At 40.6% G+C, this 25,302-nt stretch overlaps 1 protein-coding gene across 12 annotated transcripts in view; it reads left to right on the top strand.

Moving 5' to 3' along the window:
• Window positions 1–25,302, top strand: part of CCSER2 (coiled-coil serine rich protein 2) — a 232,450-nt gene that overhangs the window by 129,327 nt on the left and 77,821 nt on the right. For 6 of the 12 annotated variants that reach the window (XM_080687684.1, XM_080687683.1, XM_080687676.1 and 3 more), the window contains 2 exons: window positions 9,609–9,771; window positions 24,136–24,331. In XM_080687684.1, coding sequence (XP_080543810.1) covers window positions 9,609–9,771; window positions 24,136–24,331 — 359 coding nt within the window. Of the gene's footprint in view, window positions 1–8,779; window positions 8,930–9,608; window positions 9,772–24,135; window positions 24,332–25,302 lie in introns of those variants that run through there. The other 6 variants (XM_080687687.1, XM_080687685.1, XM_080687680.1 and 3 more) reach the window with 2 other exon arrangements.

The raw sequence follows: 25,302 nt of genomic DNA, 5'->3' as shown, positions 1-25,302 counted from the left end.
CAGTGACAGTCAATCTCAAAATTTCAGTGGTTCACAATAGACATTTACTTTTCTCATTCATGGATCTGTGGGTTAGCTTGGACAGTTTAGGCTATGGGTCTGAATTCATGTCTTCTTGCTTTCATTTAGAGACCAGTCTACTTGGAGCAGGTTTCTCTCATGGCAGATGACAGGACAACAGGGTGAGCAGAGACATGCATAGGTCATCCCTTACCATCGTCTCTAAGAACCAGCACTGTCAGTTCTGCCCCAGTGGGAGGGGGAGGTCCACATTGTTGGCTATGAGAAGCCCTGCCACAGAGGACATTAAATGCATAGTTCTACTCCAGGAGGGAGGGATGCGCTGAGATCAGTATCTGCTCTACCTGCTGCACCTTCTTGTGGTTTTGCTGTCACTTGGGATACTCGAGCAACCAAAGCTGAGTTCCAGTCATCTGAGAAAGAAAAATCACAGCTAACACCCAGAAAGAAAAATAGAAAAACAAAACTCCCAGAATTAGAGTGGCCTAGGACAGTGGTCGGCAAACCGCGGCTTGCGAGCCACATGAGGCTCTTTGGCTCCTTGAGTGTTCTAATGCCACTTCTTCAAAATAGACTCTCCCAGGCCGAAAACTGACTTCTGCGCATGGGCCACGAAGTTTCAGTCGCACTGTACGTGCGCGCTCGCACGTGGTATTTTGTGGAAGAGCCACACTCAAAGGGCCAAAATGCTGCATGTGGCTCGCAAGCTGCAGTTTGCTGACCACTGGCCTAGGAGATAATAATGAGAGCACTTAGTGAGAATCAATTGCAGAACAAAGCTTTCTGGAGCTATAAAAGAAGGCTTCCCAAAAAAGAATAGCTGTTGTTGAAATCTGAGTTAGTGACCTGGACGATCAAGTAGAAAAATATTGTAGAACACAGGAAAAACATACAGCATTGAAAATGATAGGGGAAGAATGAGACTTCCTGTCCAGGATATGTATGTGAAGTTTCAAGGGCTGGTTTCAAGGGAGGAACCAGGGATCTACCTCCTTGGAATAAATCACCTCCTAAGCAATGCATTTTACTTTGACAGAATTATAACCACTTCTTTTTGGGAACCCTATGTCCTTTCTTAAAACAGGAAGTAAAGATGGAGTCACGCTTATCTTTTAGAGCCTGCCTTATCTTTTGGGAACAACAGAAAGTTATCCACATGGAAGATAAAAATGTGATCACAGGGAACTTCATTGTTTTGAGGTCTTGTTTAGGGACTTGGGAAAAGTTAAAGGGAATTCCTGAGGAATAGCTCATATATATTACAGATTTTCCTAGAAGGCAAACAAGTATTAGCTAGTTTGAGCTAATGGATACTGAAGAAAGCAGAACATGGATCTAAAATATATTGCCTTCAGAGGACCCAACGATAAAGTAGCATTTAGATTTGGTGCTACAAAGAAGTAGGTAATGACTGATCTTTATAGCTCTGAGGTCCTGAATGACACTGTACCTACCCACTGAGTGTTTTGATTAGGAGAATAGGAATGTTATGAAGACTGGTACAGTGTGTTTTTAAAAAATATATATTTTTATTGATTTCAGAGAGGAAGGAAGAGGGAGAGAGAGATAGAAACATCCATGATGAGAGAGAATCATGGATAGGCTGCCTCCTGCAAGTCCCCCACTAGGGATCGAGCCCACAACCCGGGCATGTGCCCTTGACAGGAATCGAACTCGGGACATTACAGTTCACAGGCCAACACTATCCACTGAGCCACACCGGCTAGGGCTGGTACAATGTTTAAGGAGTCTTCTAATATACTTGTGACTATTGTTTTTAGTACCTTTAGATTCTGGTTTTTGAAGCTATTAGGGAAATTTTGGTCAAGTTTTTGGATAGGTAACTCTGAACCTTGATGGGTTCCGCCCACTTAGTCTGCCAATGTAGGTAGAATTTCTGCCAACAAGATGACTGGCGCCTCGTTGAAATCTTCAATTTGAATTCAAGTTTGCCGTGACTTAATTATGATAGGGGACTCTTCTGTGATTTCAAGGAAGAAGCTATGAGAATATTTATCTGGTAATTGCATTTGTGTTGCAAATCATTACCTATTAAGCCAGCACAGAGGAGGAAAGAATGTTCGTTGGTCAAAAGTTTCTTAGACTTTATCTTTGAGTTATGGGGTAGGATTTGAGAACTGTTTGAGAGTTATTGGAGATATTCACATCTTAGTGGTTTGGTGACACAGAGGGAGGTTATGTAGAAGTAGTAGGTTGATATTGTAGTATCTGTATCAATAAAATATTTGCAATGTTGTCCTTTAATATTTAGAGAAATTTATCTTTGAGTTTAAGGGTAAAACCAGAAATAGAGTGCTTGATTTCTTCCTCAGAACACTTTGATTCATCATCCACTTTGCTTTTTCTATTTTATTTTTTAATGCAATATAAGACACTTATTTTTCAAATGCCCTTCTATTTATTGTATCTATAAATGTATTCAGAGATTTCTTCTTCCAGTATTTAACTGAGTATGGAAGCATCTAGTTGTTACATGTGAAGGACATCATTTTATTCTGAGTCTTATTCTACTTTTTTTTAATGCTCTTTCTGTGCCTTGGAAGTCTGGCAATGAGGCTATTTACAGCATTTCTGCCTTAAAATCCTTCCTAGAAAGTGAGGGCCACTTCTCTTTCAGAATCTACTCCTTAATATTATCTAACTAGAGGCCTGGTGCACGAAATTCGTGCATAGGTGTGTGTGTGTGTGTGTGTGTGTGTGTGTGTGTGTGTGTGTCCCTCAGCCCAGCCTGCACCCTCTCTAATCTGGGACCCCTCGAGGGATGTCCAACTGCCTTCTCACAATCCAGGAGTGCTGGCTTCCAACTGCTCGCCTGCCTGTCTGTCTGATTGCTCCAACTGCCCTCCCCTGCTGGCCTGGTCCCCCCGCCCCAACTGCCCTCCCTTGCAGGCCTGGTTCCCCCCTAACTGCCCTCCCCTGCAGGCCAGAATCCCCCGCAACTGTCCTCCCCTGCAGGCCTGGGTCCCCCTGCAACTGCCTTCCTCTACTGGCCTGGTTACCCCTAACTGCCCTCCCCTGCAGGCCTGGTTGCCCCTAACTGCCCTCCCCTGTCAGCCTGGTCACCCCTAACTTCCCTCCCTTGCAGGCCTGGTCCCTCCCAACTGCCCTCCTTTGCAGGCCTGGTCCCTCCCAACTGCCCTCCCCTGCAGGCCTGGTTCCCCCCAACTGCCCTCCCCTGCAGGCCTGGTTCCCCCTAACTGCCCTCCCCTACCAGCCTGGTCACCCCTAACTGCTCTCCCCTGCTGGCCTGGTCACCCCCAACTGCCCTCCCCTGCAGGCCTGGTCGCCCCCTCCCCTAACTTTCCTCCCCTGCAGGCCTGGTCCCCACCAACTGCCCTCCCCTGCTGGCCTGGTCTCCCCCCAACTGCCCTCCCCTGCAGGCCTGGTCCCCCACCAACTGCCCTCCCCTGCAGTCCTGGTCCCCCCCCCCAACTGTCCTCCCCTGCAGGTCTTTTCCTTCCCAACTGATCTCCCCTGCAGGCCTGGTCCCCCCCTAACTGTCCTCCCCTGCAGGCCTGCTTTCCCCCAACTGCCCTCCCCTGCTGGCCCAGTCACCCCTAACTGCCCTCCCCTGCCAGCCTGGTCCCCCCTAACTGCCATCCCCTGTCGGCCTGGTCCCCCCTAACTGCCCTCTCTTGCAGGCCTGGTCCCTCCCAACTACCCTCCCTGGCAGGCCTGGTCCCTCCTAACTGCCCTCCCCTGCAGCCTGGTCCCTCCTAACTGCCCTCCCTTGCAGGCTTGGTCCCTCCCAACTGCCCTCCCCTGCTGGCCATCTTGTGGCGGCCATCTTTGACCATATGGGGGCGGCCATCTTGTGTGTTGGCATGATGGTCAATTTGCATATTACCTCTTTATTAAATAGGATGGTGCTGTGAAAGCAGCATGGCTATGGACTAGCTCGGTTGTGCTGTAGCACAGCTACAGAATAGCTCTGGGGCCAGGCAGCCCTGGGGCCAGGCCTCTCTCTGGCTAGACAGCTCTGCCCTGAGGGGACATTTTTGGGTGTTTCAGCTCTGCCAGGGAGATAGTCTTCAGTCTTAGGTGAAAAGGGAAAGTGCTGGGGAGCCAGAGGGGAGCTGGCCTATATGGACAGGCATCCCCAATCAGAGATTGGTTTGTCTCATGCAGATGAGGGCTCCAAATCCTCAAAATTTGATTGATCCGAAAGGCACTGTCCTGATTGGTCAGAATAAAGCAGCTTTAATTGGCTGGAGCTGTGCAACTCTTATTGGATGGGGAAAGCCTCAGTCCTATTGGTTGAAGTGGGATTCCAGAAACTCCTTTATAAGGGCCAGCTCAGATGACAGAAACACAGTTGCAGGCTGGTATTTCAGCATAGCTTCTCTGTGAAGTGCAGTTGGCATTAGAAGCCTCCGTGTACAAATGGCTGCTAGGCTCTGCTTTTTAAAATTTGAGCCCAGTTAGCAACCAGGAGCCCTTAGTAGCTCCCCACAATCCCTCCTCTCTCCCCCGCCCCCGCCCCCCCAGGCATTCACAGTTACATAAAAAACACATAATGCAATACATTATTTTCTTGCTCAAGAACCTCTAATCATCCCTCATTGCCTATAGATTAAAGCCTAGAATTTGACACATTCACTGTATAATAATCTTAAGAAATTTCTGTTATGTATCCTTTCTTACATGTGTTATTTCCTCTACTCATTCTGGTTTTAAACTTATCTGTGTTGCAAACGATGTCTAATTCCTTCCTGAATTCTACCTCACCAAGTTATGGTGCCTATTCACTTGCACTTATTTCGTTTTTTTCCTAAGGCCACATTTTTGCTAACCTTTTTATTGAGGTATAGTCATATGAGATTAATAGTATTGTCCTTGACCACTTTCTAGTCATTACTGTATTTTTTCCTGAAAATTTATTTCTATGTTTGAGTACTAATTGTGTTTAGTAGTAACAGGGTTCATGATTTTTTATTTTACAGAAGCCTTTCTAATTTTAAGCCAGATTTCAATTAAAAGCTTTCCTGATCAGGTTGTAAAACTTCCCGCAAAGAACATATTTTTCAGGCTTTGTGATGTGTAATTTCTTCCCACCATCTTCATAGCCAGTTGTTAGTCACCGATGGAAATACTACCTGTGTTTTCCATTACCTTCTTAGGACAAGCTACAGAGAAATAATCTGGGTAACTTTTGGTGTTCCTTTATCAAGATCAGAAGAAACGGGTATGATGAGTATTAGACATAGGCATCCCCACATGCCTTCCCCTTCAGTTAGCTATGCTAGATCCTCTTTTCCTCTTCAGAGGGTAAAGATCTTGGGAGTATCTCTCTGTCTCCTACTCATAGTAAAAATAAACAAACAAAACAACATATTAAAGCTCCTGCCTTTTACATTTAGAGCTGGAAACCTTCAGAAGGCCTTTATTCTCTAGTCCTAAACTCAGTTATGACCAAATCTGCTGTGTATAGATAGTTTTGATCAGCATATTGGGTTAAAACTTTTTAAAACTAGGATTCCTTTAGGTTTACCCCATCATTTTCTCTTATGACACATTGAGAAGGATTTGTTTCTGTCCTTAGTCTTATTTGTCCTCTTTCTTCTTGGCTCTGGAAACTGATTTTGAGTTATCTCCATTTTGTAATTTTATTTGCTTTCTATATTATTTCTTCAACTAGAGGCCCGGTGCATGAAATTCGTGCATGGGGGGGGGTGTGTCCCTCAGCCCAGCCTGTACCCTCTCCAATATGGGACCCCTTGAAGGATGTCTGACTGCCCATTTAGGCCCAATCATGGTAGGATCTGGCCTAAACGGGCAGTCGAACATCCCTCTCACAATCCAGGACTGCTGCCTCCCAACTGCTCGCCTGCCTGCCTTCCTGATTGCCCCTAACCACTTCTGTCTGCCAGCCTGATCACCCCCTAACCACTCCCCTGAAAGCCTGATTGATGCCTAACTGCTCCCCTGCCAGCCTGATTGCCCCTAACTGCCCTCCCCTGCAGGCCTGGTCCCCCCCAACTGCCCTCCCTTGCAGGCCTGGTCCCCCCCCAACTTCTCTCCCCTGCAGGCCTGGGTCCCCCCCAAATGCCCTTCCCTGCAGGCCCGGTCACCCCCAACTTCCCTCCTCTGCCGGCCTGGTCATTCCTAACTTCCCTCCCCTGCAGGCTTGATCACCCCCAACTGCCCTCCCTTGTAGGCCTAGTAACCCCCAACTGCCCTCCCCTGCTGGCCATCTTGTGATGGCCATCTTGTGTCCACATGAAGGCAGGATCTTTGACCACATAGGGGCAGCCATCTTGTGTGTTGGAGTGATGGTCAATTTGCATATTATTCTTTTATTAGATAGGATAGAGGCCTGGTGCTTGGGTGGGGGCCGGCTGGTTTGCCCTGAAGGATGTCCCGGATCAGGGTGGGGGTTCCCTTGGGGCGTGGGTTGGCCTGGATGAGGGGCCTATGGTGGTTTGCAGGCCGGCCACGCCCCCCAGCGACCCAAGCGGAGGCCCTGGTATCTGGGATTTATTTATCTTCTATAATTGAAACTTTGTAGCCTTGACCGGAGCCAAGCCTCCTGCTTGCTCCATGGCTGCAGCCATTTTTGTTGGGATTTAATTATCTTCTATAATTGAAACTTTGTAGCCTTGAGTGGAGGCCTAGGTTGGCCAGGGTGTGCGGAAAGCTTGGCTTCCTCCTTTGCTGGGGAAACCCAAGCCTCCTGCTCTTTCCGAGGCCGCAGCAATCTTGGTTGGGTTAATTTGCATACTCGCTCCTGATTGGCTGGTGGGCGTGGCTTGTGGGTGTAGCAGAGTGATTGTTAATTTGCATATTACTCTTTTATTAGATAGGATTCTGTTTGAGAATTTTTAACCTTTTCTGAGAAACCACCACTGATTGTTATTTCACATTATCTTCTTAATAACATTGTAAAGTGAATAAACATGTGATTGATGGGTGCCTCAGCTAGAAATGTCAGCAGGACCTTCCTACACAGTCTTGGCACAGACTCACCTCTGAGAAGCCAGCCCCCCTGTCTCTGTTTCTACCAGTTGTCTTTTGTGGTCATGACAGATGTTTCTTTCCAGTACTTAGTTGCTATTATGCCCATGTTTGAGTTCAAATTTCAGTAAAGGTGCTTTAATTTGAAGGCTGTTTATAGTATCAACACTTTTAGCAAACTGAAAAGCAGCACATCAATTTCTGCATTATAATTTCCCACGGTATTGTACCCTGTCTCCTGACCTGTTTGCCTGTTTTGTTTGCTACTTGTTATTCTGTGTGTACTGTGTTGTTGATGTGCTAATTAGGTTCTTATTAAAACAATTTTTTGTGTGGGGATTGAGTGAATTTTACCTGCCTGAGTAAGAAAAATATGAATTCAGAACACTTAAAAGTAGATATAGATCATCCCTCAGATTTATAGAGTTGCACCATGCTTTTATTTGTCTGACAGCCTGGTTTTCTAGAATTGAACTTAAAAGTAGATTTTAATTTATCGCAATAAAGTGACAAGGTCTTCCCAGCACTATTGTCTATCCATGGGCTACGCATATATGCATATAGGTTCATTGGCTAATCTCTTCCTGCCCCCACCCCCCTTCCCACTGAAATATGTCAGTCTCTTGCATGCTTCAATGTCTCTGCATCTTGCCTTTTGTGACAGCATGGAGGAACCTGGAGAGTATTATGCTAAGTGAAATAAGCCAGTCAGATAAAGACAAGTACCACATCATCTCACTTATATGTGGATTCTAATGAACAAAATAAATTGATGAAATTATTTTAAATGTAAGCTGCCTTTAAAAATTTTATCAGCCCTAGCCAGTTTGGTTCAGTGGATAGAGTGTCAGCCTGAGGACCAAAGGGTCCCAGGTTCGATTCTGATCAAGGGCACATACCTGGTCCGGGCCCTGGTCAGGTCCCATGCAGGAGGCAACCAATCAATGTGTTTCTCTCACATCGATGTTTCTCTCTGTCTTTCCCTCTTCCACTCTCCCTAAAAATCAATGGGAAAATATCCTTAGGTGAGGATTAACAACAACAACAAAAATTTATTATAAAAAAAGTATTTTAAAATACTATAAAACATAGTCTCCCCCCCCCCCCCCCAAATTTATTACTCTAATGAAGTTAAACAAAATTTCAGTGTCTTTTAAAATCTTAGCCTGGCCAGCCTGGCTCCATTGTTGAGCATTGACCTATGAGACCTATGAACCAGGAGGTCATGGTTCGATTCCCATCAGGGTACATGCCTGGGTTGTGGGCTGGATACCCAGTGTGGAGCATTCGGGAAACAGCCAATCAATGACTCTCTCTCATCATCAATAAAAGTATATTTAAAAAAATAAAATGTTATTCATTTAGAAGACATATGGTACAGTGAGTTCAGTGTATATGAGAATCAAATTACACCGTTTTTCCTTTGGAGTGGGAAAGTTTGTTTTTTATCTGGTGTAGTATAATGGGATACTCACCATATTTCTAATTCAAGTTTTAGGTTAAGGGAAAACAATCATTAAAATACTGTAATGAGTTGTTGTTGTTTAATTGGGGATTACACTTACTTTTCAAGGTTTGTTTTTGTTTTGTTTTGTTTTTTATCACAAGGAGTTCTGAACATGCTGGATTTTTACTTTCTCATGTAATAATTCTCAGACTGGAGAATCCTTTCCTGTTCCTGGCTTGATTTAGTGTTGAGTTGTATTTTTAGTAACAGTCCTAACTCTGTAGCTATGTAAGCTGAGGGAAGATGGAGTCACAGGGTAAACTGGGCTTGCTTCCCACAGGGAGGCTGGGAATCAAGCAGGAAGGAAGGCCTGCTTGTCTGCCTGAGTGCAACTATGTCTGAGTAGGCAGCAGGCGACACAATGTCTCCGTTGTACAAAGTAACTCTCTCAGCGAGTGCTCAGATATGTGAGGAAAAAGTGTTCCGGTAGGTGAAGGAGAAGCTTGGCTGTTTCAAAGAGATTCTTTTCGTGTTTTTGTGGCATTTGGATTTCAGGGAGTGAACTGTTTGTTGCTGCAAAGGCTGGGCTTTGTGTTCAGTGGCATTTTAGACATATTGAACAGGCTCTATTGCAGGCAGATTGAAGCGTCCTTCTAAAACTGTGAGCTTCATTGCAAATACAGGATTTGCTTGTGATGAAAAGTTAATTTGTGCTTTTTGAAATGAGGAATATTGTGACATTCATTTTTAATAATGAATTCTCTACTAGCCTTAAATACTTTTTCTTGTCATTTTATTCTGAAGTCAGAACCAACTACTGACAATGATGAAAACCACATAAAACTGGTGTTTAAGATGTATAATGCTGATTTCAAATATCACTTGCTGTTTTGAAACATTAATTATTACTTTTAGTGACTGTGATAGGAAAGTTTTATAACTTACTTTAGTTTTAGATGATATAAACTTAAGTTGTTACCAAAAGAACTAGTTTTGTTTTGTTTTTCTTGGAAATCTTGATTTTGTGATTAGCTAACATAAATGATTGGTATTTTTTAGAATACTACTTTTATATTTTCAGCAGCAATTAATGATCAAGCTCTAAGTAGTTAATTTTTGTAGAGTATGTACATGTTTATAGTGTTTTGCTTTTGAATCTGCCTAGTGGAGTGTGACAATATGAATCGCTTTGATCGATCAGACAGAAATGTTCGGCAGTCTCAGGAAGGATTTTGGAAAAGGTCACCCCAGAGGTGGAGTGGACAGGAACATTACCCCCTCAGTCATCCTGACCGCTATCATCACCATGGAAAAAGTGACTTGAGCAGGTGAGTCTAATTTTTTATCCTCTTATGGTACTTATCCTATATATGGTACTAATTGGAATAATATGTCTAATTTTTTCCTTTTGACCCAAATCTTTGTTCATTAACTTTATCATGAATATTAATATTTTATTTATGTCTGCTATTTGGAATTTAAGTTTTGTTGTGATTTTTCTAGTTCTCTTTTGGGAATGATTAAATGTTGACTTTGTTAAAATTTATTATTTTTTAAATACTAATGTAAAATTAGTGCCAAGTGACTTGTCTTCTTTTGTGCATATAAATTGAAATTTAAAAATTTCTCAAGTACTGTTAGAAACAAAGGAAGGTACTTTACAATGCTAGAATTCTTTTTCTTTTTGAAGCATAGTCTTTAATTTGATCAGACCTTGTATATAATGTGTCTTTATAATCATTCAAGCCTGGCCTGGCACATGTTAGCTTTGTGAGCTTAGGTAATGTATTTAATCCCTCTCCACTTCAGTTTATCATTTGTAGACTCTATAATACCTTTTTCTCACTGTTCATAGATCAGGTTAAGGGAGCAGTATCTGGCTTATATTAAGCACCCAGTGGTAGTTGTTAAATTTTCTTCTTTGTCACTCTCTCATCTTGTTCCATTGGGATTTGAAGTCATTTTTGAGCCAGTTTACAATACAAATAATAAAATTGGGATAAAGAAATAGTGGGAGGGAAACACATGGCCCCATATAGTTCTTGAAGTAAGAAAAAAAATTGGCTCTAATTCCTTGAGGCAAATGCAAAGAACAAAACTGGATCTATTACAAGAGTTCCAGGGTCCATAAGACAAAAGACACATTTCTCCTGAATTGATTGGCTTTTATAAGACAGACACCTGAAAGGTTGCTTTGTATGAAAATACCTTGTGATAGAGTGGACAGGTCTCAGACAGTTTCCCAAAGTAGAAATAATGATAAATTCCTTAAATCCACAGAGAACTCTAGTCCAAATGAGAAAAGGTGTTTCTATAGTGGGTCATGAAATGAGGATGTCCAACTAAAGATTATAGTTTGATGCAAGGATGAAATTTAGAAGTGCTGAAAGAATTCATGCAGTACACATCCTTCCAGGCATTATTTTGGCTATTTTATTTCTCACATCTGGGCTTTTGTTAAGGAATGGACATCAGAGAATTGGTATTATCAGACAAGAATCTGATGTGAAAATAGTCTTTTTTTAAAAAATTTATCTTTATTGTTGAAAGTATTACAGATGTCCCTCTCCCCCCCCCCCACTAGGCCCCCCCCCACACCCTCCCACGCCCCACAGGGCATACTGCACTATTGTCTGTGTTCATGGGTTAAGCATATATGCATATAAGTTCATTGGTTAATTATTGCTAATAATGAAGGTTTTGCCTCTCTCATCTTTGATGTTTGGTTTAAAAGAAGGTAAATTTAAGGCCAACTTATGAAAATTTAGAAGTCTAACTAAAACATTAATCATTGCTTATACTTCAGATAAGATTCATTCATTCATTTCACAGATACTCATTGAGAAACCAGTATATTGAACTCTGTGCTTAATGCTCAAGCTGGAATGAATTTGGGTATTTCATGAGGGGTGAACGCTGTAGATTGGTCACAGCTTCTTGGAGCATTGTTCTGAGGATGATAAGAAGCTGTGCAGTGTGTGGTTTCAGTTGGAATCATTGCAGTTATTAGTGAGGTAGGAGATTTGTGTTCCTCTTCCATCCCATGCAAAGAGGAGGAGTAGATCTGCTGGCAGGCTGCTGAGGCTGAGAGGGACAGGCATGTCGGTAGTTGTAATGCAGTATTCGTGTAGGGCAGTGGTGCCATGTGCCTTAATATGGTGACGTTTACAGACTGCAGGAGCATGCAGCAGTGGTTTTTGTCTCGGGTAGTACTGTATAAAGAAAGTTACTATTGAAATGTGAAATATGACTGTAGAGTTTGCAGAGGAGTGGTTTATGTAGGAGAAGGATGAGATTCAGATGGAAAAAATAGCATGTGTAAAAACATTTATGAAATGGGTGGCATTTTCAGAGAACTACATTTAGAGCTGGACTGCTAGGTCCTTTGTAGGAATGAATAGATGTGATTTCTAACTCTAAATAGCAAAACGATCTATGCATTTAAAATAAAGATGCCAATTCAACTTAAAGTGAGAGGCTATTAGTCAGATCATCCAAAATGGAACCAATTGCCTAGGATTAGTAATCTCTGTCCCTCTCTGTCGCTGGGAATGATCTAGCACAGGCTGATTAGTTTATGTCAGGAAAGTTAAGCAACATTTTCCAAAAATTATATTCCTGGATGTCAGTAGGTGTAAATAAAAGAGATTCTCTGATCAAATGAGTATAGGAATGAACAAATTAAACAATGTTAAATGAGTTTTTTAATAGTAGACTCCACAGTGCCTTTAACATACAAACACTAGAGGCCTGGTGCACGAATTTGTGCATGGTTGGGATCCCTTGGCCTGGCCAGTGATCGGGGCCAATTGGGGCTGATCGGCGGGGGACAAGTCGACCAGGGGAAGGGACCACAGGAGGTTGGCCGGCTGGGGGGAGGGACCACGGGAGGTTGGCCAGCCACCCTCCCTCCCCATTGGCCCCGATGGGGGAGCCAACTGGGAAGAGGGACCGCGGGAGGTTGGCTGGCCACAGGAGGTTGGCTGTTGGATTTTGTCAAATGCAATTTGTGTCTATTGAGATAATTATATTTCCCCTCATTCTCTTAATTTGGTTTATAACATTGACTTATACCAACTTTGCATTTCTCAGATAAATCCTACTTGGTCATAGTATGTAATCTATAATAATAAAATCGTAATATGCTAATTAGACCGGACAGCCGAACGACCTTCCAGACATCATTCCAGATGTCCTTCCAGATGAAGCCGCTGTGGTGGGGGCTGAGGCAGAGGCGGTTAGGAGCGATCAGACAGGCAGACGAGCAGTTAGGAGCCAATAGTCCAGAATTTCAAGATGCAGTCGGACATCCCCAAGGGGTCCCAGATTGCGATAGGGTTTAGGCCAGGCTGAGGGACAACCACCACTCCCCCCCCCCCCCTTGCACGAATTTCATGTACTGGGCCTCTAGTTATTTTATAAGTTGCTAGATTCAATTTGTCAGTATTTTGTTGAGAATTTTTCTGTAGACATCCTATATACCAGTAATAAAAGCGTAGTATGCAAATTGTCCCCTCGACCATAGTTCTTCCAGGAGTTCAACCAGGGGGTGGGCTGACCAAGGGAAGGGAGGGAAGTCTTGGCGCTGGCAGGTGGCCGGGGGATGGAAGGGAGGGAGGTCGTGGCCAGCAGCGGTGGCTGGAAGCCGGTGTCCAGGAGAAGGGAGGGAGTACCCAGCCAGCAGCCGGCAGCAACTAGGGACCCTGCCAGTGCATGAATTTCATGCACTGGGCCTCTAGTAATAAATATTTGTCCTTACTTTTCTTGAGATGTTTTTCTCTGGTTTTGGTATTATGCTCACATAGACAATCAGGTGTTTCATTTATTTGTATTTCTGGAAGAATTTGTAACGGGTTTTTGTTAATTCCTCATTGAATGTTTTTGTGATGAATTCACCAGTAAAGTTTGGGCCTGGGTGTTTTTTTGTTTGTTTGTTTGTTTTGTTTTTGTGGCAAGTTTTTTTTTATTACTAATTTAATCTCCACAGATGTTCTATAGATATTTGTTAGTTTTTTTTTTAGTTTGTAGTGTTGTTCAGGTCTTCTATTTCCTTGCTCAGCTTCTTCCCAGTTGTGCTATCCCCTAAGGAGAAGGAAGTTTTGAAGTCTTCAACTTCAATATAACTTGTAGGGAAGGTCTGAGAGTAACATACTATTTCAGTTTTTTGTTTTCAGAGGAATGTTTTAATTTCTCTTTAGTTTTGAAGGATAGTTTTGCTGGATATTGAATTCTTGGTTGACAGTCTTTTACTATTTTGACTACTGTGCTTTCTCATGAAAAATCAGCTGTTAATCTTATTTAACATGCCTTCTACATTATAAGTTACTTCTTTCTTGCTGCATTCAGAATTACCACTTATTCTTTGGCTTTCAACTTTTAACTATGATGTGTCTCTCTTTTACTTTATCACATTTTGGAATTTGTTGAGCTAATGATTAGACAGTGATTTCCTTAAATGCTTTGAACCAGTAAGTATTCCAGCCTTTGCTAAGGGACTCTGTCTGTATGTGTGTTCATGGATGCCCTCAACAATCTGGCAAGCAATTTATAGTTCTGTCTTAGCCTTCATTTCCTGCTTGCTCAGAGCAAGTGAGATATTAAGGCCTTCTCAGGTTATTTCCTTGGCATGCACACATCCCTATACATGTGTATAGCCTTTTCTATGTCCAAGAACATATTGGAGCATTTCAAAACCACCTGTGGACATCTCATTCCTCAGGTTTTACTTAGAAGTTTTTTGGTCAGCTTGTTTGCCCCAATTGGTATCACTGTCTCATGCAGCTGGGATTTTAAACAATTGCCACCAATTGTTTTCAACAAATATACTAGAATTAAAGCTGTTTCCACATAATGAGTTCTGAATCAAGTAAAATAAAACAACTGCTGAGAATGGGCCTTTTCTAAGGAAGTGGCAGATAAGGTCAAATAGTAGCAGTTTTCTGGAAATTATGCTTTTTGGAGAGCCCACCTCCCGCCCACCCTCTACTGATGGCTGAATTTCACAGCTATCATGCTTGTAAGACTCTTATTTTTCATGCTGCCACAGAGCTAGGGAGATAAGAGTAGCAGTAGAAAAAATTAAAATGCCACTGTTGGTCTCACTAAGATTTTTTTAAATAAGTGCTCCTCAGTTGTTGCAAGCATTTGGTTGATTTCCAGAGTTCTGAAAAAGTTAGTTTTGACTAATTTGCCAGTGATCTCAGTGCTTTTATGAAGGAATGAATTTTTGGAGATATTTATTCTGTTCTTCACTTCTGTCATTTTTTGTTTGTTGGTTTAATAGACTTCATTTTTTTAGAACAGTTTTAGGTTTACAAAAATATTGAGCGGAAAGTACAGTTCTCATATACTCCCTCACCTTCTTTTATACAGTTTATCCTGTTATTAACATCTTACATTAGTTGTTACAACTGATGAGTCAGTATTGATACACATTATTCACGAAAATTCATAGTTTACGTTAGGGCTCACTCTGTGTGTGTACATTCTATGGGCTTTGATGAATGTATAAAGGCATGTATCTACAATTACTGTATCATACTGAATAATTTATTCATCCCTTCCTCTCCCCATGCCCTACCACTCTTGGCAATATTCCTGGCAAATACTAATTTTTTTTTTACTATCTCCATAGTTTTGCATTGTCCAGAATGCCATATAGTTGGAAATAGACAGTATGTAGCCTTTTTGGATTTGATTTTTTCAGTTAGCAATATGCATTTAAAGTTCCTCCATATTTTTTCATGTGCTGATAGCTTATTTTTAAAATTTCTAAATAATAGTCCATTGTATGAGTGTACTACAGTTTGTTTATCCATTCACATACTAAAGGACATCTTAATTGCTTCCAAAATTTGGCGATTATGAATAAAGCTGCTCTAAACATTTCTGTGTATAAATTTTTAACTCATTTTGGTAAATAACAAGAAGCACAATTGCTGGACCACATATTAGGAGTAAGTTTAATTTGGTAAGAAACTGCCAAAGTGTCTTGCAAAGTGGCTACACATTTTGCATTTCTTCCAGCAGTGAATGAGAGCTGCTATTGCTACACATCCTCATCAGAAGTTGGTGCTGTGTTTTGGATTATAACCATTCTGATAGGTGTGTAGTAATATCTCATTGTTTTAATTTACAATTCCCTAATTATATATTATGTTGAGCATTTTTTCATATGCTTATTTATTATTGTACATCTTCGTTAGTGAGATGTCTGTTTAGATCTTTTGCTCAATTTTAAATTAGGTTGTTTGTTTTCTTGTTGAATTTTAAAAGTTCTTTGTATATTTTAGATACCAGTCCTTTATCAGAGATATATTTTACAAATATTTCCTTCCAGTCTGTAGCTTGCTTTGTCATTTTCTTAATTTTGTTTTTCACAGAGCAGATATTTTTATGTAGTCCAGCTTGTCAATTTTTTCTTTCATGGATTGTACTTTTTGTTTGTATCTAAAAACCTATGGCCAAATCCAAGGTCACCTGAATTTTCTCCCTTGATATCTTACAGTTGTTCTAGTACCCTATGTTGAAAAGACTGTCCTATATTATTTGAATTGTCTTTGCTCTTTGTCAAAGATCAGTTGGTTCTATGGGTGTGGGTGTATTTCTGGACTCTGTTCTGGTGTACCGATCTGTCTATTCTTTAGTCAGTACTCCACTGTCTTGATTAGTGTTACTTTACATAGTACGCCTAAAAGTCAGATATAGTCAGTCTGACCTTATTCTTCAAAATTGTGTTGGTTATTCTGGGTCTTTTGCCTGTTCATATAAATTTTAGAATCACTTTGTTGATATCCACAAAATAACTTGCTGGAATTTTGATTGAGGTTCTGTTGAATCAAGCCTTTAAAAAATACACTGTGAACATAAAAACACACACATTTAACTTTTATCATACAATATTTAATAAAAGTGAGTAAAGAAACACTAAAGGTGTGAAGACAAATTGTGACTCAGATTAGGAAATAAATAAAGAAAAAAAATCTCTCTCCTACCACCTCACTCCAAACACACCTCCATTTACCAGTCTAATCTATGAATCAGAAACCTTAAGCACAAAATTACACATCTTGTTGATTAAGAAGCTTGGTAGAAGTGGAGAAGTATATGGATACAGCCACATAATTTTGTGAGATTCCTTTAAAACTACAATAAGTAATTGGGCAGTAATGTGATTATTAGATGTGTGGGATGAATATCAGGTGCTGCTATTGAATGTGGATTCAATTTTAATGGGTTTTAAAAAGGCTGATATCTTAAAGATTTATTTCTATAGTTATTCTGATCCTTTTTTTTTCATGTTGATTTTATTGGCTGTATTTATAAAACAATCTTAAATAATGTTGGTGATTGTGGGCATTTCTTTCTCATGCTTCTATAACCACTGAACTCATTTATCCCTTCACCCATACCTCTATTGGTTTCTTCTTATCTACTAACCTGCCTGGCCTGTGATTGACCACATAGACCACAAAGGCGCATTTCTGCCTTTACTAACACACTACTGACCTTCCAGTATATTCCCCAAAGCAGCTTGCAGTGTTCTGTTGTTTTCACCATACAATTTCTCTACTAGAAAGCCATGATTATTAAAATTTGTATAAAAGTACAAATGTGTGCCTGTCATATTTTTTAAATCCTTATCAAGGATATTTTTATTTTATTTCCCAAATAGCATTTCTTTTTTTTAAAAAAAATCTTTATTCTTGAAAGTGTTACATAGGTCCCTTTTCCCCCCCATTGACTTATAGCCCACCCCTGTGCCACTCCCCAGGCCTCCATCACCCTATTGTCTGTGTCCATGGGTTATGCATACATGCATACAAGTTCCTTGGTTGATCTCTTCCCTCCCACCCCTGCTTTCCCTCCCCCCCCTGAGATTCATGTCTGTTCCATGTTTCTGTGTCTCTGGATCTATTTTGTTCAACAGTTTATTTTGTTCATTATATTCCACATATGAGTGAGATCATGTTGTGTTTATTGATTCTTGAGAGAGAGAGAGAGAGAATGAGAGGGAGGGAGGAAGGGAGAGAGTGAGGGAAAGAGAAAGAAAAAAAGAGAGAAACATCAATCGGTTGCCTCCTGTGTGCCCTAACTGGGAATTGAACCCACACCACACCCTTTTGGTGGATGGAACAATGCTCCAATGAGTGGAGCCACTGGGCCAGGGCTGTGCCTGTCATCTCAATATGAGGTGCTGTGTCTACTAATCCTCTTTTGTCTCAGGTTCATAGGTTTCATCTTGTTTATGTCTTCATCCCTGGATCTGTGCTTGTGCTCTTGGAAAGTAATCTAACCTCCCATTTCAATTCAAAGGTCCACTGCTCAGGTGTGAGCATCATCTTTTCAGAATGTGAAATGTCAAAATCGCTCTGTTCTGTTTTTTCCCTTTCTTGTGTCCATAGTGCCATTATTTTCTGAAAATAACATCTGTTATATATTAGCTATCTTTGTCTTCTGCCTCTTGCTTTCTCAATTACACTCTTTTTTTTTCCGCAGAAGACTTCAAATGGTCCTCTAGTGAGGTATTATGTATTTCCAACTTGATGTAAAGAAAAGTGTGTCAACATTTACTAATTGGAGTAGATAGCTGAAGGGTATAGTACTCTATACCTTTTCATAATAGTATTCTTTTGACATTTATGTTAGAAAACATTTTCAACATAAAGAAGTTGGAAATTATTGGTAATAATAATACAATAGTAGTTGGTTTTTATTTATTTTTTTAATATATTTTATTGATTTTTTACAGAGAGGAAGGGAGAGAGATAGAGAGTTAGAAACATCGATGAGAGAGAAACATCAATCAGCTGCCTCCTGCACACCTCCTACTGGGGATGTGCCCGCAACCAAGGTACATGCCCTTGACCAGAATCAAACCTGGAACCCTTGAGTCCGCAGGCTGATGCTCTATCCACTGAGCCAAACCGGTCAGGGCAGTAGTTGGTTTTTATTTAACATTTACTATGTATCAGGCTTTGTTCCAAGTACTTTAACATGTGACTCCAATTTTCCTTAAGCCTATCTAATGAATTTTTTATTATAAATGGGACTGGATTTTGTTGAATGCCTTTTCTGTGTCTGTTGATAGGATCGTGTGATTTTTATCCTTCATTTTGTTTATGTGATGTATCACGTTTATTGATTTGTGAATATCATACCAGCCTTAAATCCTCAGAATAAATCCTACTTGGTCATGATGTATGATCTTTTTCATGTATTGCTGGATCCGATTTAATAATATCTTGTTGAGGATTTTGGCATCTGTGTTTATCAGGGATAATGACCTGTAATTTTCTCTCTTTGTAGTGTCTTCGTTTGGTTTTGGAATTAGGATAATGTTGGCCTCGTAAAAACAGCTTGGAAGTATTCCTCTTGAATTTTTTGGAATAGTTTGAGGATAGGTGTTAGTTTTTCTTTGAATGTCTGGTAAAACTTGCCTGTGCAGCCATGCAGTCCAGGATTTTTGTTTGTTGGGAGTTTTTTCATTAGTTATCAGTTTATTCAGGTTTTCTGATTCTTCTTGATTGAGTTTTGGAAGATTGTATGTTTCTAGGAATTTGTCCATTTTACTCAGGTTGTCCAATTGGTTGGCATATAATTGTTCATCGTATTTTCTTAAAATCCTTTGTATTTCTGTGATGTCAGTTGTTACAAATTTTATTTTTGACTTAATTTGGGTCCTCTTTGTTTCTTGATGAATCTGACTAAAGGTTTGTCAATCTTATCTTTTCAAAGAACCAATTCTTGGTTTCATTGATCTTTTATATTGTATTTTTTTTCCTTTGGTCTCTATGCCATTTATTCCTGCTCTAATCTTTATTATTTCCTTCCTTCTACTTTCTCTGGGCTTTTCCTGTTGTTTTTCTAGGTCTTTTAGTTGTAGCATTAGATTGTTTATTTGAGATTTTTCTTGTTTCTTGAGGTAGGCCTGTAATACCATGAACTTCTCCCCGCAGGATTGCTTTCGCTGTGTCCTGTAAATTTTGGGTTGTTGTGTGTTCATTTTCATCTGTTTCCAGGGTGATTTTGATTTCTTCCTTGATCTCATTGGTAACCCATTTGTTGTTTACTATTTAGCCTCCATGTGTTTGAATGTTTTTGAGGTGTTGTGTTGTTGTTTTTTAACTGTAGTTGATTTATAATTTCATGCCATTGTGCTCCAAGAAGATGCTTGATATGATTTTAATCTTCTTGAATTTGTTATGACTTGTTTTGTGTCCTAACATGTGGTCTGTCTTTGAGACTGTCCTATGTGCACTTAAGAAGAATGTATATTCTACAGCTTTGGGGTGAAATGTTCTGTAAATATTAACTAAAGCCATCAGATCTAGTGTGTCATTTAAGGTTGCCATTTTCTTGTTGATTTTTTTTTTTTTTTGGTCTGCAAGATCTATCTAGTGATATCAATGGAATGCTAAAATCCCCTACTATGACTGTATTGCTAAAGTCCCCTCCAGAGTCTTGCTACTGTGATTGATTTTTTCCTACCTTGTCTTCTAATTCATTTATTTGATACTCTGCTTCTTCTAACCTACTGCTTATGTCTTCCAGGGTGTTCTTTATTTCAGATATGTTATTCTTCATTTCCAAGTAGTTGTTTTCCATGGTTTCTATGTTATTTGTCATGCTGTTGAACATTTTAAAAACGATTACTTTATACTCTATTACTAATAAATTGCTTGCTTTCATTTCATTTAACTCCTTTTCTGTAAATTCCTCTTGTTCTTTCATTTGGGGCCTGTTTCTTTATTTCCCCATTTTTGCTGTTTCTTTGTGTTTGTTTCTATGTGTGGATAGGGCTGCTGTAACTCCCAGTCTTCATGGGGTAGCCTTCTGTAGTAGTTGTCTTGTACAAGCCAGTTGTGTAGTCTTCTTCTTTGTAATCTTTTTATTTTTTATCTCAAGAAAACGATCTTAAATATAATAATATTACATGCAGTAAACATTAATATTTCAAGAAAAAAAAAGGATTTTAAGTATAATAATATTACCAAAACTGTACTAACATAGTATGATATTACAAAGGTTATAGGAAATATTAAAAATCTGCAAATAACAGGATTACTTCTATTATGTTCTTAAGATATTATTTTTTCCTTCTGGCTCTATCTTTGTTCATCAGTTTATGTTGTTCATTATATTCCACATATGAGTGAGATCATGTGATATTTATCTTTCTCAGACTGGCTTATTTCACTTAGCATGATGCTCTCCAGGTCCATCCATGCTGTTGCTAGTGGTAAGAGTTTCTTCTTTTTTACAGTGGCATAGTATTCCATTGTGTAGATGTACCACAGTTTTTTTAATCCACTCATCTGCTGAGGGGCACTTAGGCTGTTTCCAAATCTTAGCTATTATAAATTGTGCTGTTATGAACATAGGGGTGCATATATTCTTTTTGATTGGTGTTTCTGATTTCTTTGGATATATTCCTAGAAGTGGGATTATTGGGTCAAATGGGGTTTCCATTTTTAATTTTTTGAGGATACTGTTTTCCACAGTAGCTGCACCAGTCTGCATTCCCAACAGCAGTGCACGAGGGTTCCTTTTTCTCTACATCCTCGCCAGTACTTGTCGTTTGTTGATTTGTTGATGATAGGCATTTTGACAGGTGTGTGATGGTACCTCATTGTTGTTTTGACTTGCATCTCTTGGATGATTAGTGAACATATGTTTTCATATGTTCTTGGCCTTCTGTATGTCCTCTTTCAAAAAGTATCTATTTATGTCCTTTGCCCATTTTTTGATTGGATTGTTTATCTTCCTGTCGTTAAGTTGTATGAGTTCGTGTAGTCTTCTTGACCTGAGTGGGATGCTCTAGGAATGTACGTGTGGGTTGTGCGGACCCAGCTGTTGTAATTGTGTCTTGATTGCTGTCGTCCTGTTCATGGGTGGGCTTAGCACGTGGGCTGGATGACTGTGAGGCTCAACCCCAACCACCTCATAACAACTGTTACACAGGTGCTGACAGAGCAGAACAAGACCAAGCAAGCCAAGCTGAAAACAACAAGAAACAAACAAGCCAACAGCCACAAAAACAAGAATAATTAGGAGGAAAAAACAATACAGAAAGACAAGAGACCAAAGAATTAGAAAAGAAAAAAGAAACAAAAGGGAATATGAAAGAAAAGAAAAAGAGTAAGAATGAAAAAGAAAAGTAAAAAATATTATATGAGACAATTGTTAAAAACAATAATAATGAATAAAATAAAATATAGAATAGGAAAAGAATAAATGAAAAAATAAAAAAGGAAAAAAAAGAGAAAGAAAAAGTAGGAAAAGAAAAGGAAAGAGAGAAATAGAGATATTAAAGTTTTATTGGTGGGGTGGTCTCTGTATCCCCACTTGTCATTGGTGGAATTGCACTTCTTGGGTGCCATGGGAATAAGAATATCTTGAGGCCCCCACAAGAGGATAAGGTATCGAAAAAAAGCGTTATTTTGGTTGAAGTAGACCCCTGTGTTCCCAAGGTCCCATCGCCCTCTGTCTTGCCATTGAAGAAGTCTGGCTTTGTCTTTAGTGGAGCGGGATTTAAAGCCGTTGCCCAGACTTGCCACTGCATTTGCACAGTACAGTCCTGCATCTCACTAGGCTAGTTTGTGTTCCCAGCTACACTCCATTGCATATGGGGTTTGCTCGGCTGTGGGCCATGCAGCTCCCAGGGCCACATGGTTATGGAAGGGGCACAGGCGAGTGCAAGGAAGCAAGAGGAACGAGAGAGAAAGAATTCCTTTGTCTGCTGATTTGTATTCCAAATTTTCACAGGCTTGCAGTGGCTCCAACCCTAGCCAGTTATATTTGTTCCAAGTTAGCCTGACAGGCAAGTGCCTTCCCTGCCTCACCTCGCCTTCACTGTGCAAGCGTCCATCTTCCCCTTGGTTGGGCCACTTCCCCCGGTGATTTGCAGGGAATGGACCAGTGGTTTCCTGGGAGTACAGCGTTGCAGCTCCCAGGTGCAGCTGGCCAGATGACCGTGCTTATGTCCGGCAGACCCTTTGCCTCAATCCTATTAATATTAATAACTAGCTAATTACAATGGTGACAAAAGTGAAAAGAGAGGAAACAAATTTTTTAAATGAAATATAAAAGAAAAGTAAAGAAAATATTAAAAATAAAAAGTGTTCCCCTCCATAGGTTTTAATGCCGATTGTGTTCACCCTTGTTTTTGTGGAGCCCGCTGGATTTTGCTCCATGATGTCAAGTTGGCCACTGGGTGTGCTGGTCTCAGCCCTCCCTGGAGGTTCTCTGGTGCAGGCTAATGGCAGTCATTGTCCCTGCCTGGCCCTTGGCAATGTGACCGATGCTCAGCAGGCAGAGCCCCACATCTGGTGGGTGGGGCCTCTGGAGTCCAGAGGCTGGTCTGCCTCCAGTACGCAGCTAGAATGTCCCTGCTCTGAGCTGCTCTTCTTTCCCCAGGGACCTGCACTCTGCCTCCTGGACCTCGCCAGTGGTTTAAACAGACCAGCCTTGCGGGGGTGCAGCTGTAACCTGTGGAAAGGCGGTCACTTCCTTTTCTTCCTAGCACGGGGCTCGCTGAACTCCCTGGGGAACTGGGATCTGCTTCCAGTCATGCAGCCCAGGGCTGGGCACAGGCCCATCTGTCGCCCTGCAGAAGCCCACTCAGGATACAGCTGCATCGCCTTAGCTCTGCCTGGCCTCTTGGCACTATTGTCGCCACACCAGTAGGGGGTGTTTAAAAGAAAAATAAGGCCTGAAGTACTTTCAGAGAAAAATAATTTTGTGAAAACAAAGCTCATATTGAATATTTGAGAATTTAGAGATTTGGGAATATTTGTTCAAAGCTAGAAAATTTTAGCAGAAATCATATTTCTACTTTTTAATGTGGTTGAAATTTAATGCATTATGAGTTTTGCAAATTTATTGCATCAGGAATTTAACTTTAATCCTGATAAAACATAGCCATTACAGTATATTGGAAAGAACATTTTTTCAGCATGCTTTTGTCTTAACATAAGAACCAACTAGAATTATATGTAATGTGAATGCAGTACTTTTTAAATTGCTGTAGATATGACTTCTGATTGAAACATGGTTTTTCACATCCATTAAACACATTATCCCTAGTCTTAAATGTTCAAACAAAAAATTCTAAATTATTCAGAATGTGTGTTGTATGAAACTAAAGGAAAGTTTAATTTTTTTACAGTGGATTTTTAAAATGTAGTTTAAGGTTAGGAAACAAGATTTAAAAATCTTATTTAAGCTTTATTGGAAAAAATGATGTGTCAACAGTGTAAAACTTAACTGTCTACTGGGGCTTTCAAGAAATAGGAGTCCTGTAGTATTATGGGGCTAAAAAAAATGTGATGTTGAAGAGGCCAATTAAAGTCAACAGATAAAAAGGAGGCAATCGGTGTGGGAAAAAGAAAAAAAAAGTATATTTTTTCCAGGCAAGGCCTTTCCCCAAAGATTTTTGTTTCTATTCATGTTCCTAAGGAATAAGGTTTATTCAGCCAATGTGTAAAATACACAAAAGGGAAAAGCAGTGCAACTAGAAATGATTGAACTTTTCAGTGGAAACAAATTTCAGGGTCTGAGGTGAGTAAAAGAGTCTTTGTGATAATGATAAGTCAATTATAATATTCATTGCAATAATTTTATTACCTTTATTTCTTTCTGAAATTTGTGTTGTATATATCTTTTACCTCCAACTTCTCCTGCCCTTCTAGAGGCTCTCCCTACAGAGAATCTCCTTTGGGTCATTTTGAAACCTATGGAGGGACCCCCTTTTTCCAGGCTCAGAGAATGTTTGTAGATGTACCCGAAAATACAGTGATACTGGATGAGATGACCCTCCGGCACATGGTCCAGGATTGTACTGCTGTAAAAACTCAGTTACTCAAACTGAAACGTCTGCTACATCAGGTGAGTATATAATGAACATTTTGACGCTTGATATTTTTAGTTGCAAGATGTATTAACATTACTCTAAAATTTTTAAATTGGGTTTTTAATGTCTATTTAGATTTCTGTAAAAATAATACTTGTAAATGATACTTAATAGCCCGGCTGGTGTGCCTCAGTGCTTCTGGTTGACCTGTCAAGCGGTCACAGTTTGATTTCCGGTCAGAGCACATGTCTGGGTTTCAGGCTTGATCCCCAGTGGGGGGCATGCAGGAGGCAGCCGATTAATGATTCTCTTAATCATTGATGTTTCTATTTCTCTCTCCCTCTCCTTTCCTCTCTGAAATCAATAAAAATATATTAAAAATATATTTTTTAAATAGTACACAAATAGAAATTTTTGTGGAAGAAAAAAATGTAAGAATTTGTATGTGGTCTCCATACAGTCCCCAACATTTACGAGCTGTGTAATATTGGATAAGCCAATCTCTCTGCTTCTGTTTCCTCATTTTTATAGTACCTGTACTGTAAGGTTATGAGAGAATTAGAAACAGTAGTTGTAAGTTGAGAGATTTAATACCTGAAACATAGTAGGCTTTCAGTCATCAGTGACTGCTACTAATTTCAGCTAAGTGGGAAATAAGAAAGAGCAGTTTTTATTTACATCTATATACATAGAAGCCAAGTGACTGGAACTACCAGAAAGACTGGTCGCTATGACGTGCACTGGGGCAGCCAACTGGCCCGATGGGGGCCCCCCCAACGTCCTGCGGTCCCTCCCCCAGGACAGTCTGGCTCCTTATCGGCCCCCCTTCCCCGATCGGGGGCGGGGCCGGCCAGCCAACTGCCTGCAGCCCCTCCCCCTGACCGGTCCCGCCCCTGATCACCCCCCTCCCCTGATTGGGGGCGGGGCCAGCTGGCCAACTGCCCACGTCCCCTTCCCCCCTGCCGGCCCAGCCCAATCGGCCCCCATCGGGGTGAGCTGGCCAGAC

The sequence above is a fragment of the Plecotus auritus genome (assembly GCF_963455305.1).
Source record: "Plecotus auritus genome assembly, chromosome: 9".
Taxonomy (NCBI): domain Eukaryota; kingdom Metazoa; phylum Chordata; class Mammalia; order Chiroptera; family Vespertilionidae; genus Plecotus; species Plecotus auritus.
The sequence above is the reverse complement of the archived record's forward strand: the minus strand, read 5'-3'. Positions and strand labels throughout refer to the sequence as shown.